Raw genomic sequence first — 19,620 nt, 5'->3', positions numbered from 1 at the left:
GAGATAAAAATAAAATATTGCAAAAATTGCGCATGAAAAGCACAAGATACGTGAAACGTTTTTAAATAACACATTTTTATTAATAGAGAAGGAAGAAGTTTTGCAATAATGGTTAGAAAATGAGAAGACGTTCCTATAAAAAGGGGATATTACATATCGATAAGATAAGAAATTCCCATTTTCAGATGTGTATATTTGTTAGAACTAAAAACGTCATTAACGTCTACGACGACGGACAGGACGCAAAGGCCCGCGCGATGCCAAGCGGAAGGCAAAGCGAGCAGCAAAATAAAAGCTAGTGCGGAGCCGGCTGGCGTTATAGACATGCTCGCGCCTCCGTCCCCTCGCCGCCCCCGCGTTTACTCGCTGCGGGGTAGTTGGCGTCCATTCCTTCTTTCTTTTAATCTTACTTTTCCCGCAAACGGGCAGCCAGGCGTTAATTCAACGGCATTGATTGCCACACGGCAATCCCCCACCGATTCTGTGCGAACGGCCGAGAAAGAGAGAGAGGAAAAGGAGAATGAGAGGGTGAAATCACCCCTCCGCTCCTTGCTCTTCCAGCACTGTGCCTGGTAAGGAACGACGTTTCGCCTCCCTTCTCCGCGTCTTCTTCGATCCCCCGCAGCACTCGTTTCCTCAGCTACATTCTCTTACTCGGCTACCCAGCTACTCTTTCGAGTCACGATGGGAATGCTTATTTCCAGGCCCCGATCACGGATCTTACAAGGGGATTCGGCGGCAGTGCCGAATTTGTGTCTCTAACGCATCGATATATTTTATCTGTTCAAGCAAGCATATTTTCTACTTGTACTTTCTCTGTATCAACCGTTCCAGCTCTCTTTGGATAAACGATATCTTTTACAAACTGTTGACATTGATGTAAAAATAAAAATATGTTCGTCGAGCTATAATACGAAGGACAGACACTAAAATGTAGAAAATGAGCGAGGTATAGACGCGGTCTACCAGGTGGTTTTAATATCACGCGTAATAAGGAGGTGAGCGGCAACTTTATGACGATGGGCGAGCCTGGCGCTCTCGTTCGATGCAAACGATCGAGATAAATGGTCCAAAGGGTGTGGACTCGAGATGGACGAGAGTGTCCCTGGGGTTGCCGGCAGGAACATCGGGGGAAGACACAAAGAGGGAGAAGAGACGACGGGAGATGGTAGGGGTCGAGTGCCCGGGGTCAATCTATAATAAAGCTGGCGTTATCTCGACCGGCTAGCGTGAACGAAGGCTAGAGGCTCGTAAAAAAAAAGGGAGAACGCTGCTTAAGAACGGATTACGGGAATGAAATCGGAGAACCGATGTTCGCAGCCGGAATATCCTGCAGCGTCAACTTTGAGGGATGCCTGTGTCGCGATTAAAAGTAACGGCAAAGCGTATTGCTAAACGAAGGGAAAATGGAAATACGAGACACCCCATTGTACATTTGATACGTAAAGTTGTGCATTTAATCTTATGGGGACGTATTTTGTTGCAACATAAGTTCTTTAATCATTACTTTTACTACCTAAATGTACGTATCCTCGATCCACCAAAGGCTGCTTCAATTCGTTATGTAAGTCGTAGCGTAACTAAGTGGCTTTTACGCAGAAACACAGTAACGAACGATTCCTGTATGACTTTTCCGTCGGACTTGCCATAGTCATCGTTATTCCGAACGATTAAGTGCAGTTGTTAGTAATAGGTAATCCAGTACAATCGTCGTACGTTGAAGATACCGAGGGGAAAGATTGGGAAAGTCTCAATAAACCGCAAAATGCACGCGCGTAACAGTCGCTAAATACGTCAAGTTTCTTTTCGCAGGACACTCCCAGATTCCAATCTCACGCAGTAAAGTACTCGAAGGTAATTTCGGCAGTTATGAATCAATAATGGTACGCAGCGCGCATATTTAATCGTTGCAGAAAAACGGAAATTACGTATTCATTTTTCGTACGGTGCGCTACAACCCTTCGTATAGGGAAACCTGCTCGGATATATCAGATCCATGTTACGCGGAAGAATCACCTGTCTGCCTACCTGTTACTCGAGCTAACGCGCGTGAAACTCATTATAATGCATAAGGGGCGCACCGACTAACCCTTTATGCTAATGCCGCCGAGGTAGATGTTACACCGGGGTGATTTTTATCGCGCATTTTAAGGCTCATTTACTTAATGAGCCGCACAATATGCGCGTTTAAGGTACCATTTGCGCTTGAAAATGACCGCTGTAATATTGTGACACGCGATGACAATTCTCCCATTAGTTACTCTATCGCCATTATACACTAATTTCGCGCATTTACACGTAATATTATATTATATTAACATACAATGCGTAATATCGCATTAATATCGTGTAACTAGCGTATATTTTATGTATTCTATCATAATATATAACGTTTCTAAGTTATATATATTTTTTTAACGCTCTTGTGAATTTACAAAAACATGAAATTTTCACAGCTGATATTCTACATAAATGTATGCCTCGGATAAAATAACGTTTTTATGTCGCATAATAAATTTAATGGCAAAAACTTCACTTCGAGTTCGAGAAACGAACCGACGAACGTGAAATTTTCTTTCGTGATATTCGGTCGTAATTTCAGTTATTACAGTTATACTTCGGCACATACCGTCCTATGCTTCTTGCGGAATCCATAATAACCGACCCCCGCAGCAAACAATAGAAAAATTATGTTCACGAGAGTTCCGCAGGAGTTTTGCAATCTTTCCCTGTAGTTTCATCTCGAAGCGCGTCGAGAGCCCGCCGTTTATTCGAGACACATGACGAGCGGTTGCGCGAGTATATTGGTAAGGTGTATACATACGTGTATCTGTGTATCTATAACTAGCTGTGTGTGCACAGGACTGTAAAAATATATCCTCAAACTTACGCCCGGTAACTTTCTCGATTTAGAAATGATTTGCGAGCATTGAGAAGAAGTAGCAATTTCTTCGTTCCGGAAGCAAGATACCCGCGTTCGTTGCTCGCTTATTAGCTTTTGATCCATCGACGTTTTTGCATTTTATCGATAATTTCTTGGATGAGCGCGAAACATTTTAGTTATCACTTTTCTTCAATACAAGCTTCGTTAATCTAGCGAACAATGCTCGCGATTATCAAATACAGCGACGTCCCATAAATCATAACACTTCTGCAACTTGGTGGTTCAGAGGATCAGTCTGTTTCTCCGTATTTTTAATTGCAACTATTCTGATGTATAGAGATAGCTTGATAGGAAAAGATCCCATGAAATCAGGACGGTTTAAAACTGCGTTTGATCAAGGAAACAGGACACACGAGGAATTTTCTATTGCTTAATAATACGACGCTTTTAGGTCTATCTCCTGGGCACAGATGTACACAGGCCCTCGTCGATGGCGCAGCTCCGTCATAAAGAGTGCCCACACCCCTGTAGTAACCGGAGTTCCTGTGATCTCGCGCTCTCGGGGAGGTTTCTTTTAATTAAACTGCTCCCACCTTTCCGCCTAGTTATCCCGCCTTTTCCGGCAAAAACGGGATTCTCGAGAGACATAACAACCGGCAGGAACGCGTTATCAGTGCTCACCAGCGATCCGAGCACTTCCCCCAGCCAGTTTTCATCCCTTCTAACGCAGATCCGACTCTGGCTTTGTTAAAACTCACTCCCGGCCCGTTAACGATGACACATCCCGTCGTCAGGATGTAATAACGTAATATCGTAATGCGTTCGAAAATAGCAGAGAATGAAAGAGGATTAAGAGCTTTAGGAATTGTAATTTTTTTGTAAAGTTCAGAGGTTCGATCGATCGTGACCATCTATGTTTTAGCAATACGTTCCAAATACTTTTGTAATCGGAATCACACACGTATGTTGCAGTTTGTAAAAATCTTTACTTGTTTCTAAGAACGTAATATTTTGACGATGGTCGGATTGCATACTTAATTTAGCTCATCGATCCACTCTCATCTGCTACGCGAAGACATAAGCGAGACTGTGACTCACGTTTCTCGGCGGAAATAAAAAGGATCAAACGCGACGGTATAGATGAGGACAAAGTTACGAAGCTGGGTGTCATGCTGCACGCTCATAATCCCGAGCAATGTTTCGCCGCACCTTCGTACCTTTGCTCTCGCTTTTTTCTCTCGCTCTCCTAAGCGAAATTACTTATAATATCTGTCAGCGGACAGACACGGCCGATGGCGCCGTTACCATCGTGCTGCAGCAATCCCTTGGAGAAATGCCCTCTTTATTATCTATCAGAAGCAATCTACCGAACACTTTCCTCTTTGCTCCTTTTTTTCCTTTTCGTTTTCCGTTTGTCGTTTTCTCCGTCTTCTCCCCCGTTTCGCCTCGGGCTTAAAATCCGAGGCTAATTCCAGAGCAAACGTTGCTTACGTTCGTTACAATTCGTCGAAACTATGGCTATGGCTGCTAAACGATTTCCTCAAAGATAGCTTTCTGTACGTGCAGTGATTGATTTGGTATCTCTTCTACGTCGAGATAAATACTACAGCTCATGTTACACATAACAGAATTGCAATGTTTCTAATTGTACATTAAAAAACAGAATCGCACGTAAATATATTTTATATAATATTATCATGTAATGCATTATAATAATATTCTATTATATGTTTCGTCAAATATTTGTTCTATTTAATAATTTATCTTTCAATTAGCAAGTGTGGGGTTTGGGGTATATCTGTGCATTAACGTTGCAAATGTAATTTAGCACCGCGTCGCCGTGCAGTGTTAAGATAGTTTCGCGATGAATATGTAAAGATCGTGGCATTAAGTGCGATTGATTCGAACTGCGGCAAATCTTGCCGCGCTATAATACGACCGATCAACAAAGAAATCGGACCATATCGGATTGCTCGGCGTGTGGCTCGGAGTTGACGGCTTTTCAGGTTCACTAGGAATGCCTTGAACGTCCCGGCGTATAAACCGGCCGGCTAATTTAGACCGACTGTCCCGTGAAATTACCGGGGCTCGCGAGTAATGAGAGGGTGAATGGTGAGGGATAGGCCAACCCTTGGACAGTGGCCGGCTAATCACGGCCGCTCGTTAGCGAATTGAATGCGCCGCCAGTCGTATCGGCGGGTAGAAAGTCAAAGAGAGTTCTTTTCTGCTTTAAAAGGAACCTCGGCCATTGCCGTGGTCGTCTCTCAAAACTCGGCACGTTCGCAATCGCCATCGCGATAGCGAATCTCCCAGGAAACAGTTTGAAACAATCTTATTTCACGGGATCCTCCATTGACATCTGTAGTGTAACAACAATGACGACACGTCTTATTATATCGCCGCGAATAATTTACATATGCAATTTTTGAATGGCATTTCGGCATATACAATCAATAGAAAAATTAATGAATATGCGAGTTAATGAATATTTTGTTTAAAAGTTTGAACTTTTTGTAATTGAGATTAAATATAAAGATATAGAATAATTATCACATTATCCGCAAAATGACAAGAGGCATATTTAAATAGTTATGTTTCCTCTCGCTTAATGGCATATTGTTTCTCGCTAATCGAAAATTTGAGCAAGCCCGACGGTAAATACCGTAGGATTTACAGAGGAATTGTACAATGCATCGATTGTCGCTAACTTAATGGACACCCTATATTTGCTCATTAACGAACCCTCTGTCGCGAATCCGGAGCGCTTCCACCAACACGAAGGCAACGCTGACAGACGAGAAGGATGCTGGGAAGAATAAGGAGAAGATGGTGAATCCAGACGGTAGATGGAGATGGGAAGTAGAAAAGGAAGAAGGAGAAAGACGGGTCCCTCGTTACAACTTCTGCGAGGAGAGAAGCAATACGTCCAGCTTTCTAGCGACACAAATTACGTTTTCGAAACTAGCAAGCAGTCGTAAAATGTCGCTCGCGGCGTTTTAAATCGCTTCAATAAGAAAACGAGCTGCGGCTAATTAATCCGCGCGGATATTAACGAATTTTAAATCTTTCTCTACAATCGGCGCGATCAATTGATATAATTAAATCTGCCACATTCAAAACTCTCTTCGTCTATCTACCGCTAATTTCTCGGGGATAGTAAATGTACTTGTATTATCGTTATCGGTCGACAACAAAATTAAACTCTAGATTTCCGGCTGCCGCAGTAAGTTTCTTCGGCGATCTTGTAGACAAGTTTTCGACACCGCAAACATCATTCTTCTTGCTACTGTGATCACGACGAATCAGACGGCGGTGCTATTACAAAGAGGAAAAGAAAAATCGGATTCGATTTCTTATCAATAAAATCCTCTGTCGGTTTTGCTGCCCATCCCACTCCTTCTTCTCCGTTTCTTCTTCTTATCGCTTGTTTCATGAATATTTATTATATCTTATGTAGAGCATTTCAAATGAAATGTAAGGAAGAGCGCGGGTGCAGAAATCACATGCGAACGAACGCATTCACCTTCGGTTTGGTCTTTCGTTGACCTTATTTCTTATCCTACAAGTTTTTTCCCCCACGGTTGCCGTAGTTCCCCTTCGACAGTGGGGAAGTTCGGTATTTAATTAACAAGGAATTAATCAATGGCGCTGCTCGTATTTCGTAAAGTGATAATTGAGAGGAAGAAAGGGCAGGAGAAAAGATTGTAAATTCTTTGAAGAACTTGCCACATTATTGCAGTTCATATAAATACATATTTAATTTAAATGTTAAAAATTATATGTAAATTGATTCCATCCTTAACATCTCATTCTTTGTCTGCAAAAAAGCAGACATGAGCTGTTAGAAAAGATAAGAAAGGAAAACTCGTACGAAACTCGATCTCGTTGCGACAGTTTGGAATTGATACAAAAGAGTTTCTAGCCAGCTCCTCCTCGCGCTTTTCTCGTTTTCCGCGTGGGGTGAAACAGTAACGTTTAAAGCGCTAGGCAGCCGCCGCCTCCTCCGCTGGGAGGGTGGATGAGGACCTCGCCAAATATTTGGTTAGTCTTTGATGGGCTTCGAGAAAGGACAAGGAAGACACCAGCAGCGCGCGCGCGAGAGGAGGATCCGTGCAGAAGAAACGAAAAGGTAAGGAATGGAAAAGAGAGGAAGAAGATCCGAAAAGAGGGATGAGGGAAGAGGATAGAGGAGATGGAGGCGCGTGCTAAGGTCCACGAACGGAGCGGCGGATGAGCCGTAAGAGCCGGAGAATGCCGGGCATTTTTATTGGTTCCAGCTTTGGCTCTCCTTGAAACTCGGGAAGCCGATCAGCCGGACAGAAGGATCGTCGAATCTGATCTCATATGTGTGCCTATATTCCCTTCTCCCTCGACACGATCTGCGCAAAGGTAAAAGAAGATTTCGGGATGTGCACGCTTATCAACGATTATTGCGTACAATTTCTTGAGATAACTGAATGCGTTTGACGTGTGACAGTTAAATGGCCAGAGCACAGATTGAAAGAAAATTAGATCCAATTTCCGTGTAATGAAACCTGAGCGTAATATAGATGCACATTTTTTTTTCTTACATTTCTACTATATTAATATACTTTTTATTTGTTACATTAAATTTTTAGAACTATATTTAATATCGTAAGTCAAGTTGCACGGTTTCAAAACCGTAGGATGGATTGCACTGGAACTTTTACAATCAAGTTCCGACCGGCCACTGGGGGTATGGGAAAACTTCATTCGCGATACACATTTTCGCGATGTTCATTCGCGATGGCGAAGCATCGTGGACGCGATTCTATAAAAATACACGGTTTTACCTCGGAGGTATATCACCCCGCTGCCTATATTCCCACCGCTCGCTATCCCCCGCTGTACAATAACATCCCGCTCTTTCCGCTTTTGTATTTTGTAAGTCAATTCGAAACATGAATCGTATAATAATTCAACGGAGCTAAAGAAAACACGACGGATATTATTCGTCCCACCTAGTCCGCCCCTCGCGCGGACTCCATATTTATGGGAACGCGGGGGTAGTTTGCGGAACGGTGGATCCTCGCATTTCGTGCGTACGTTTTATCGCTTTTAAAACACGGCTGTGCTTATTTTCACTGTAAACGTAAGAGATCGGAGGGGGAAGCCCAAGATTTAGAAATAAAGATCAATCTACGCAATAAACGTTCAAAGTGCACTAAGTCGGTAAAGAAAACTTGAGATTACTCTATGCTTCAATTGTAGTTGATGGAGATAAAATGAATGAGCAAGAGAGGTAAACGAGTTAGCTTTTAATCAATAAATTAACGTTTTAACTTAATTGACGGTTTCTAAAGTCGCGTTTATCTCAAATAAGCACGACGGCTGAAAAAAAATGTAAAACGAGAGAAAGCTGCTGGTAAATGTGCGGATACTCTCTTGATCTTTTGCCTAAAATTTTACCGGGCACGGAATAATGTATGTAGTTCGCCATAGAAGCGAACTAGTTGCAATTCCAATGAGAAAACTGAGTGCTATGTGAGCTTCGTATCTCGACGGATTTCTGTCTTCTCGCCTCTCATACATATTGTGATTACTTCTCAGGGAAGAGGAGAAAGCGCGAGGAGAGGCAGCACATGTACGCTCACATTTACCGAAGAACGGTATAACGAAGATGCATGCTTCTCTACAAACATGGCTATAAAGGTGTAAGGAAAAAGAATTTGTAATTTAGGAAATATATATCTTTGCGTAGAAAAATTGCGGCGCGGGAGATTTCTAAATGCCAGGCGAACATATGTTGCGCCGTTTCTCTAATAAAATTGCCTGCGTATAATCTTTAATCTTTAGCAAAACGAAAGTTTTGAGAATGAATAGTCGCCTCAACTGGAGCGAGATTAAAGTAGAGTCTAAAAAGCGGGTTCGCGCGGTGATCGATCGGTGACGATAACGAATCGTTTCGTACGTACAGCAACAACGATCTTATCGATGAAGTTTCCATTTCCGTTTGCTCTCCCGTGCTCTCGCGGTAGTTTGCTCCGTCAGTTCGAGTTTTCCCTATTCGCGCTTTCTCTATCGCGTCCCTCCTTTCTTTCCCTCTCTATCGTATTTCGGCTCGTTCCGGCATTCTTCTCTCTCTCTCTCTCTCCCCCTCCGTTCGATATCCGGACCGATGCTAAATAGCAGAAACATAATTCCGTGAGTGCGAGGAAATTGCTTTATCGCGCGGAATAATGGTCCGTATTCACGTGTAGCCCTCATAAGTCTCTTCCCCGATACTTGCACTTTTCGGAGATTGCACGTGACCGGACCGCCGAACCGCCCACGCATCCTCTTTGCATCGTTCGACGCATGAATGCGTTATTCCAAGTAGAAACTGTACTATGGCAATACATCGGAAAGGAGGGTACGCTGAATGGTCACGAATCGAACGTGACAGCTCCGCCGCCACGCGCTACATCGGCGTTCTGACAAATACGGAAAATCAATACCTCGGCCATAACATATTGCTCTGTCTGCCGTTGCGAATTTCGAATATTTGAAACTGCTCACATTTAAAATGTTACAGTGGTTTAAGATTGTTGCTGGAAAATTTACATTTCTCATTATAGAAATTTTTCGCAATTATACAAGAAATATATTTCATTGGGCATATAATCTGCAACGAAGCAATTAACGCAGACATTGGTATATGTCTCACTTGAAATCGTTACTCAATTGAATGAACGACTATCCAAATGGAAAGCTCGGAATTATTAATGATATATCGACGACTATCATATTTTAGTTTCCAATTAAAAACATTATGAACGAGCGATCAAAAAAAGGATAGCATCACAAATATAAAAAATAGTTCCTATTATAGAATACGAAAGCTTAATCGTTTAATCATCTGCATAACAAAGTCAAGACGCGATTTAAATTAATTTAAAACTGAATTCAACTAATTCAAGTGCTGTTATTTAATTTTGAAAATATTTGAGCACTCTTCTAAAGTTAATACCGGTAACAATACATTGGCTTATACGCCATATAAGTCACATGACATATTTTATCCAGCTATTGCGCCGAAAGATACGTACCTGCAGACAATTTCTTTTGCGCTTGGGCCCGCGGCGAGAAAAATTGTTAAGAGAAATTTTCCTGACTTTAAGTGACGTTGATGTACGAGCGTAACCAAGAGAACGCCTGCAAGAATGTCAGATTCCTTTATTCCCCGCGAAAAGCACAGAAACCAACACTCCAATAGCGGGTGGCGCGACTATGCAATTACAGCGTATGAATTATTAAGTCATGCGTAATTTCGGTATAGAATTGAGCAAAACGCTCAAATATAATATCCGAAATTTTCGGAAAATGAAGGCGAGAGAGAGAGAGAGAGAGAGAGAGAGAGAGAGAGAGAGAGAGAGAGAGAGAGAGAGACTGGGGTGTATAATTAAATGTAATTCGTAATTTTATAAGTTCTTAATTTGCTCGTAATGATATATAAGATAAGAACAATGAAATATAAATTGTAGCACACTGTAACAGACATTCGAGCGAGTCAGTCGAATCTGGCAATTATTCCTTCTTTAATTGTGCACTAATTATCTCAATATCAATCGGAGCAGCGTCCGTTTCATACGACGGGGATCACAGCCTATAATTCGATCTATACATCGAACCCGAACCGCGGCGGGTAATTAAAAGCATTGTCAGAGCGGAATACGCGGACAAAGGGACCGGATACGCCGAGGGACAAGACGCCCTCGTTTAAGTCCAATCGGTAATTACTAGACGCTAGTGATATTTTAATGAAACGCGACTTATATTGAGGAATGCATCTACCACGATATGCAGTTGGCATGACATAATTGTAAGAATTGAGATTTATGGGAGTAATTATTGAGCAATGATTAGCCATGACGAATTACGCAATATCATGTTTAAAATGTACGAATATATATAACATCATTCTATAAATTTAATCTATTATTCCTCCGTCTAATTTCTATTCAAGAAAGATACAGATCAACATCCAGAAGAAAAAGAATAATTTCGTCGTCGAATGCGAGTCAGACTCACGTGAACGCGCGACTTTTTATTCGCAGGGGGATGAAAGTCGTGTCGTGCGCGGACGGCGAGTGCTTGTCGACGGTTCTCTCTGAAAAGAGCGTAGCGGGGGTGTTGGCAAATACGTAGGACGCATTCAGATCAGCGTCGGCCGAGAACCGAGGGGATCCACCGAACGGGAACGGCGACGGAAAAAGTAGAAAAGGTTTCTCGGAGCGCCGTCAGCAAGAGACATCAGAGGCCGCGCCATTTCCTCCAGTCGAATACAAATCAAATACGTGCGAATGTATCGCGCGTTGTTGCTTTGTACCTCGCAAGAATCAATGCGAGAGGGACGAAACTTTGTTGCGACAAAGCGAAGCCCCTTTCTGCGTCCCGTGTAAATAATTAATGGATCCAGCTTCAAATAATTGTCTTTCTTTGTAATTTAAACGTACATACAATATAACATTGCGCATTTCTAATTTCTAATTTTCGTGAGCTACTAAGAAAATTTTGACTTTATCGCATTCCTTGTTTATAGTTTAATCAATTTTTGTAATCTGTTGAATAAAATTGTTGACTACTTGTTTAATACTAGTGAAAAAAGAAGAAACATTTTCTTCTGTTACCGTTTACGTTTTGGATAATATTATATCTAAATCTATATTATATTTAGAGGTATATACTTTTATGTTCGTGAAATAGGAGGAGTCAAATGTTATAAATGTAACGACCTCGGAAGATTCTCGGAGAGCGGCTGGGAAACCAGAATAAATATTGATACACGTCAAAGGGAACGTCGCGTGTAAATGACATTCCGGGAGGATCGCAAAATGCAGCACGGTGTAATACGCGAGACGGAAAATAGCGGCAATACTCTTGAGTGCCTCGGATGGTGGCCTGGGGGACCTAGGGACCGCGGGATAAGGATTTGCTTTCGAAAAGGGAGAGAAACACTCGTGCGAATGCTACATACGGGAATGCATATGCAGGAAACAAAGTCGATTTTAGGTACGTGTACGCCGGGCGCCTGCCGGGGCAACTCGAAATTGAAAATTGGATACAACGGACGAACCAAAACAAGAATTTTCGCCTCTTCCCATTTTTCCTGCTTTTACAAGCTTAAGAAAATTTTATTATTTTTAAATTTCATGTCATCGCTTCCACATGAAAAACGTGGCTTGTGCATATGAATATTGAAATAAGATTTCGATATAAGATTAGTAAAGTTAAAGAAAGTATAAAGACAAATATTGAACAATAAATGAAGAACTGTTAACTTTTACAACTTAATATCGAAGTATTTAAAATACGTATACTTTAAGTTTGTCACAAATCATAGCATAGTTAGAAAATAAAATTATATTAGATGTTAAATGAGAGCTATAGTAAACTATAGCTGACTGACTAATGTCTCTTGAATTCTCACAATAATATAGTAAGTGAAAATAAAATTTATTAGCATAGTTATACTGTAAAAAGAAACTCTTAAATTTAAATGCATATCAATGAAAGAGAAGATTCTTACACTTAAAGATATTTTAATTTCCAAATTCAAAATAGTTTAGTCCATTAGCATTGCAAAGAAAAGAATTACTCCGAAGCTAAAGCGATCATGGTCGCTTATCGAACTTGAAATATCGCCAGGCCGAGGGTGCCGGGATCGCCTCGACACACTGCTGGTCTTCGAGGGTCCCATAGTCCATCCCCTTCTTAGATCAATAATACTATTCCCGTGGCAGCGCATGCGTCCCGCAGCATCTCCCGTTACAACCCCCATACGCGAGCTGGTTTCCACCCCCGTTGAGCCACGTTCAGGACGCCGCGTACCCCTCCATGCAACATTCATAGCACCATCAATATTATACGCGCGAAATAATAACCTGTGCATTTATTATGAGGGGGCGGGGTGGCGCCGTCCAGAGGCCGATATAAAAAAAAATATGCTACGATCGAGATAAATATGCATGTAAACCGTTATGCAAATCGATTAACGAATAATGAAGGGTCGTGAGAAGAGATGGATCGGTATGTGCAAATTGTCTAGCAATCAATCAGTGAACAAATTAGCTGAGTGATATGTACTCGTAAATGAAGAATATACTGCAGTGTATTAAGAAATTATACATTCTCTGCTGCGAGACACGTAACAATTTAGAAATATCTTATTATAAATTCATCGTTGTTTACGTTAAATTGTTAAAAATTTGTGGAAATGCTGTAAATATTCGTAATGCGTTTTATTTACGCGGATTAACAAACGGATGAAATGTTCAATTATATGCGTATAAATGCGTACAATATTTACATGCATATATTTACGCATTTTAACGTGCAATAGATACAATATTGTGTGCATACATGATAATAGCTCTTCATTTACATAAATAATAAGTGACGATAAGCAGGCGACCTCGATATGCGGATCATTGGCAATACCATGAAAAGATACACGTCTATTACGAAACTATATCTGGCGTGGCTCATAAACAGCGTAAACAGCGACGCGAGAAATCTCGACTTGAAATTCCGGTTTTCTGACGATTCAGACGGCAGTTAGCGTTCGATAGTCACAGATCGGACTGAAAAGATCACGCGATTATTACAAAAGACGTGAGTTAGTTAAAAAAAAGTTACTTCAAACTAAAGTGTAAAACGCATTATTCCGTCCCGGTAAATAATATATAATCTTTCCTTGTTATCTTTGCGATAACGTCACTTTGCTTATCGTCAGCGTTCGTCACAGCGTTTTACAAGTGTGTTAAAGTTTCGAAACCTAATAGCTGAAAGAAATCTACGCGATGTGACAGTGTAATTGCATTAACTCACGCTCAAAGAGAAAATTGTGGCTGAAATCAGCGTCCATCAGGAATTCTTGAGATGATAAGCAGAATCACCTTCTGTGATAAACCGCGTAGCAAGTCGCGGTAACAAAAGTTACAGAAATTAACTTATGTATTTTGGTGTTGGTTTTATCGTCGCTCGATCTCGACGCCTTTCAGTTGGAGCTGTCAGTGTCGGAGCCGCTTAGGTTACGAAGCAAATACATAGCTAATTTGCCGCACACCATATAATCTCGTGGCGAACGTGATTAAAAATCTCATTGATATCGTATTCCGACTTGTTTCGTCATGTCTAAGCGACTGTCGAAGACTCTGCTAACTAAAGAAACCAAAGATTATTTCTTAAGGTAACGTTCATGCTTACATAAACGGATTGACTCACAAATATTATTATATTACCTGTGCACAAAATAAAATAATTTAAATTGGTGTTTCCTCAATTAAAAATTGCAATACTCTTTCTGCAATAATTTGCAATATTATGTAAACCGTTGATGTTACGTTGGTACCGCTTTGTGAGGTAATAGCACTCGTGTTAAAGTACTGAGTACAATTTATGGGAAATGAACTACTTTTAAAGCACACACTTCTGGGGCCCGGTATTCAACTGGATGATACCTATAGCGGCCATATCCGACACGCGAAAGCATCCGAAAATCATTAGCGGCAAAATGACTTTAGGTGAGTTCGATATAGCTTCACCGGGGTAGACCTTTCGAAGAATTCATTCACCGTCTCTTAATAATCGCGACAGAGCGAGTTGATGCGCGACTAACAGAGGGAGGGAGGGGGGACGGGCTTCGAGAGGGACCCATAAAATAATTGCTGCTCGAGCGCAGCAAATAACCGTTTATTTCTTAATGAGCGGCACGTTGCGAATGTCTGGGGTGCATACCGACCTAAAACGAGTCTGCAAATAAAATGTTACAGTAAAATGTTATAAGTTTAATCACGTTTAATCTCTCAAACGCGGCCGCTGCTCTAAAGAGTTTCCTCTGACTCTCGTAAATACGTCTCAGAGGACTACGTAACGAAGAAACCGCTCTAAAATCATTTCTCGATAATAATCAAATAACAAGATCCTAAATCGCAACTTTTGCATCCTAATTACGCGCCAGTTTCTTCATTGATTTAGGTTTCTTTCTGATTTGTTAGCCTTGACCCTGTATTCCTTGGTATTCATGCGGTTTGCTTGGAAAGTACAACCGCGAAATTTGTTGCTCTTCGCATGCCACATCACAAACGCCGGGGCCCAGCTCACGCAAGGCTACAGATTTCTCGATTATCACTACGGCCAGCAGAAAGAACCCGAATCGACCCAGTGATGTGACGAGTCAGTAGCCACGCGAATGATGCAACGATACGTTTACTTACAAACATGTAATATGCAAAACACTAATAAAATGTATTTCCTTGTATCTTCTTCTCGTCCTCATTTTCGCTATGAAATAATTGTATCAAAATAACAGTAATATTATTATGTAGATGAGCATTGCTTTCTATTTCGACGAAGCGTGATAAATCGCTCGCACATTAAATTTCATATGCGCATAAAATGTCAATAATGATTTGTTATCACTGTAAAAAAAAATTTCCAGTTTCTTCACTCTCATTACCGCGTATAAAAAAAATATATGTGCAAATATAAAATACATACATATGTTCTTTTCATTATCGGAGCATGTTATCAACCAGTAACGCTCTGATACTCACGGCAAACTTCATCGTTGCCCAACAGATTTATTGCAACAATCTAAGATGCAAACAATAACGCGGCGTTAGATTTAACCGCGGCAATTATTATAAAAGCGTGCGCGTGGGCGTGTAATATATTATAATAATTGCTAATATATTGGAAAGCGAGCCCGAGGGTCTGGCGTAATGTACCCTGGCGCAACACTGTTAACACTGTTGCGTACACCCGAACGATTCCGCTGATTCCGCTTATTAAGTTATTCCGTTACTATTCTTCTGGTAATTGTGGCTAACGCGCGGTATTTATGATTCAATGTTCGCGTGCTACAAGACCAGTCTGCACGCTCCAAGATATGTAACATCTTTGTAAATTATCTTTCCTCAGTCGCAACTGAAATGATAAGACTCCGCAGTTTTACTGATGTGAGGCGTTTGATATTTAACACGGCTATTGTCATTCTTATACTATTCGTTTCTTCGATTCATGGATATTTTTACACATTTGAGATCAACTTTTTTCCTAACGAAGATTCGATTAGATGCCATTTTTTTTCTTATTTTCAAAGGTATAATTCTTTTTATATCGTAATCATATTTTTTATCAACTTATTTATTTCAATTGAACAATTTTACTGAGTTTCTCGAAAACAAATCGTACCCTTTCCGTTCTCTTCCAGTCCTTTTTTTCCATCGTACATGTCACTCTCTTCTTCGTCTTTATCGTTATTTTTCCGTATCTAAAGGGCACAAGTTTATTCGACTCGGCCCCAATTCGACAGTACGAACGAATGTATAAGGAGAGCAATAATTTTCTGGGGTAGCCTCTCGCGCGCGATACTGCAGGGGCGCGGGCACGGTATGGCGGGCACTCGATCGTGCTAGGGTCATTTTATGGGATCTGGCACGGATCAGACGCACGAATCTATCCTCGGTATTTTCCGAATGCTAAGCCGCGCCGTCCTCCTCTCCCCGACACTTTTCCCTTCGCCTCTCGTTCTCTTTCCGTCCTTCAGTCCTGTCCAAGGATATAAAATCCACCCCCGACTAGCTGAATAAATATATATGGCCTTATTAGCCCCCTGTGCTTGGCGTCGATCATGCGGCACACCCTGTCGGCGCTCCTTTGCCGCTCGCTGATGAAAATGTTTCACGTGACGTCATCTAACAATGTTTCTGCAATGTTCTTGGAAACTTACTTAAAAAGGAGCCTTCAAAGAATAAATTATTAATTTTCGGTTTTAAACCAAGTCGCGCGGCAAACATTTACTACACGCACGCCGCGCATCGTACAAAACTGACGTGTAGTTGTAAAGATACCTAAATTTGTCGGTATTATCCGTTCCGGCTAGTCACGAGTCCGTCCTCGATAAGACAAATCCGGCGTTTTCCATTCACGTCCTTCGGTCCTGCGGGTTTTGTCGTGCCCGCGCGGAGACAATCGGAGAATCGTACGCGGAGGGACGTGGAGAAGACGAGGAGCGACAGGGAGAGTCCTTCGGGACTGATTTCACAAACAAATGCCGCCGATTGAATCCTGGCATGTCGCAAGATGGATCGCTCTCTTTGAATCACAGATTACCGGCCGCCTCTCTGCCTTCCATCTCGCCTCGCGTTCTATCGTTCCTTCGTACCGCCGCAGCGTACATCGTCCTCTCCTTCGCTTCGCCCTTCCTGCTGGTCCACTCCGTTCTTTGCGCTTCCACCTCCGTGAACGGTTCCAGTGGCCAGCTCGGCAATTTGCCACATGCCTACGCAGCTGCGACCCTCTCTCTTTCTCTTCCTCGCCCTGTCGTTACTGGCATCTCGAATCTTATGTCAACGACGACCAAGTCGATCGGAATCGCAAAATGTCGCGAAATTGACGGATTAATAAAACACCTATTAAGTGTCGAATGAAAACCGTATTAAAATTTATATTCAATGCGATTAAACAGATTGATACCAGTATATCTGTATTGCACATTACATTAATTGTGTTACACGTCAAAGGTATGCAAAATAATCTACAATTGATTCTGGTAGTCTATAGATGTAAATGAGCAAATATAATAATGATAACACAGGCACTGAATAGTGTCACAAGTAACAGCGAGTACAAGTATAGTGGGAAGAAAAGCAGGGCGTCCCCGATATGATCGAAATCGCGCGAAGGACGGCGCGGCGCCTCGGAAACGCCGGGCGCAATCGAAGAACGTTTCCGTCGGCGCGTTCGAAATAATTCGATGAGGAGGAAAAGGGCGCCGCCGCAAACGAAATGAACTGTAAAGCGGAATGCTCGGATTGTAAAGCCGCCCCCGCGAGGCTGCATGAACTGCGACCAGCGGAAGAAGAGGGAAGGAGCCGGAGAGAAAGGGAAAAGAGGGGAACGACCCTCGCCCCCGAGACTTTTCGACGAATCGACACTGGGACGATCTTTAAATTAAGTGCGTCAGCTTATGACGCCCGTGTAAAGTCTTTGCAGGGTGGATTTTTTATTCGCGTGCACGAGTTGAGCGGGAGGACTCCTGAAATGCGTGGCGAATTGCGCCACGCCAGCGGGGACCCCGAGGGTGAAATGAATCAAGCACACCCTCGCCATGCTGGACATACATTAGACTGACACTGGACTTACCATTCGGAATGCTGACGATTTCTTATGTCAGGGATGAAAGGAATAAGAGTGTTTCTGGAAAATCGAGGGAATATTTCGTGAAAACGAACAGGGTCTTAGCACCAGTCATAATCATTTTAAGTAGACCTGCGATATTTTTTATCGTGCGTGTGTGTGTGTGTGTGTGTGTGTGTGTGTGTGTGTGTGTGTATGTAATAATATATATACCATATATCACTTATACCATAAGTATATGCGATATTTTATATTTAGAAGAAGGAATGGAGAGGCTTTCCCTCAAGAATAATTTTCTTGAAATTTAATAAATAATTTCACGAAAATTGTTCTTAAAAATTTGTTATTATATCTTGACTACAGCCGAATTCGTAGTCTCTTTCTATGATTCTTCTAAAAATATTATGAATCGTCTGAGCGGAGTGTTACGGTAGTTATCAAACGTTAATAAAATATAAATATTAATTATTAAAACAACGAGAAATAAGTATTTCGAGATCTGCCGAACGTGGCTACGAAAGAGCTGATCGGGAAACATCACGCAGAGGTTAACGCACCAACTGCGAGATGTGTACACTCCTGGTGGATTCATAAAAATCTACTTTAGCCACCCCTGTAAAATAACATGGGAGTCAGGGCGCGTGCGATCGTAAGCGGGCCATAAGAACGTAAAACGCGATGCGTTAAAAAAATCATGAGCGTGCTATCTTGCGCGTCATTTCTCCGACGCGTTACATAAATATATAAATTCGCTAATTTCCTTTCTCTTAAGAGTGTCATAAGTTGTCGAGGGATGCAGGTAATTTCAAGGAGTACTGTCTTCGAAATTGCGTAACGCAAATACAAGTCCCGGCAATTCGGCGGACAATGCAAGTGATTTCGAGAGGTAGAAATGAACGCTCGCCCATTTCCCTCGGATGAGTTTACGACGAATAAGAAACGAAGATTCGCGAGAAATGACGAGCGTAAGAGTGCGAAAGGTAATGGGGTTGGACTGACTGGTCGGCGTGCTACGACGGGATGTTTTCGTTCGAGGGGGTGGGAGAACGTAGATGGCAACATAATCCCCGATCGAGGAGCCTGGCACATGGGAACATGGGGGACATCTTATCTTCATATTACACACCCGTCGTGGTTCTCAACCTAAATCGTCAGCAGTGCGTTTCCACGGGTCATACGTGGTCCTAAAATCGATAGGTACAAATTATCCCGATTGATAATAGTAATACAGGTGGTTTACACTAAGTGTCCTTTTAAAAATATGCATAAGAATTTTTAATATGAAGAAAAATGACTTCTCGCTGCCACTGACTGAGGTAAATTCATTGCTGAGTTTGTCGAGGGCAGTTCTATAAGAGAGGATTCTACCTTCTCTTCGCGGAAATTTCGCAAAGATATTCATTTCACGTTCTCATTTCAAATGCCCGCACAGTGTATTCCTTGCAATTTCTCCGCTAGTGTCAAATACATTCTATCACGCAAAATCGATATCTCATAAGATTAATAAATGTCACATCGACTCCACGATTGAATCGATCGATGCCGCGCGTATAACGCGCGCACTTGGATTACGTTACTTTAAAAGTTCGCAG

At 41.9% G+C, this 19,620-nt stretch overlaps 2 protein-coding genes across 3 annotated transcripts in view; one reads left to right on the top strand and one right to left on the bottom strand.

The window, feature by feature from the left end:
* The window catches only part of LOC105568138, a 48,730-nt gene that overhangs the window by 22,877 nt on the left and 6,233 nt on the right, over positions 1 to 19,620 (bottom strand). The window lies entirely within an intron of this gene.
* Positions 13,204 to 15,146, top strand: LOC105568137 (mitochondrial pyruvate carrier 1-like). 2 transcript variants are annotated; one of them, XM_012023554.1, is made up of 4 exons: positions 13,204 to 13,498; positions 13,888 to 14,075; positions 14,309 to 14,409; positions 14,884 to 15,146. In XM_012023554.1, the coding sequence occupies exons 2-4, from the start codon at positions 14,017 to 14,019 to the stop codon at positions 15,051 to 15,053; spliced, it is 330 nt and encodes a 109-aa protein (XP_011878944.1). In that variant the 5' UTR covers positions 13,204 to 13,498; positions 13,888 to 14,016; the 3' UTR covers positions 15,054 to 15,146. The 2 variants fall into 2 exon arrangements, with proteins under 2 accessions (XP_011878944.1, XP_011878943.1); XM_012023553.1 differs by having other exon boundaries at positions 13,204 to 14,075.

The sequence above is a fragment of the Vollenhovia emeryi genome, unplaced genomic scaffold (genome assembly GCF_000949405.1).
Source record: "Vollenhovia emeryi isolate VEMERY1.0 unplaced genomic scaffold, V.emery_V1.0 DF939131.1, whole genome shotgun sequence".
NCBI lineage: Eukaryota > Metazoa > Arthropoda > Insecta > Hymenoptera > Formicidae > Vollenhovia > Vollenhovia emeryi.
Note: the sequence above shows the minus strand (reverse complement) of the source record. Positions and strands in the feature narration are given on the sequence as shown.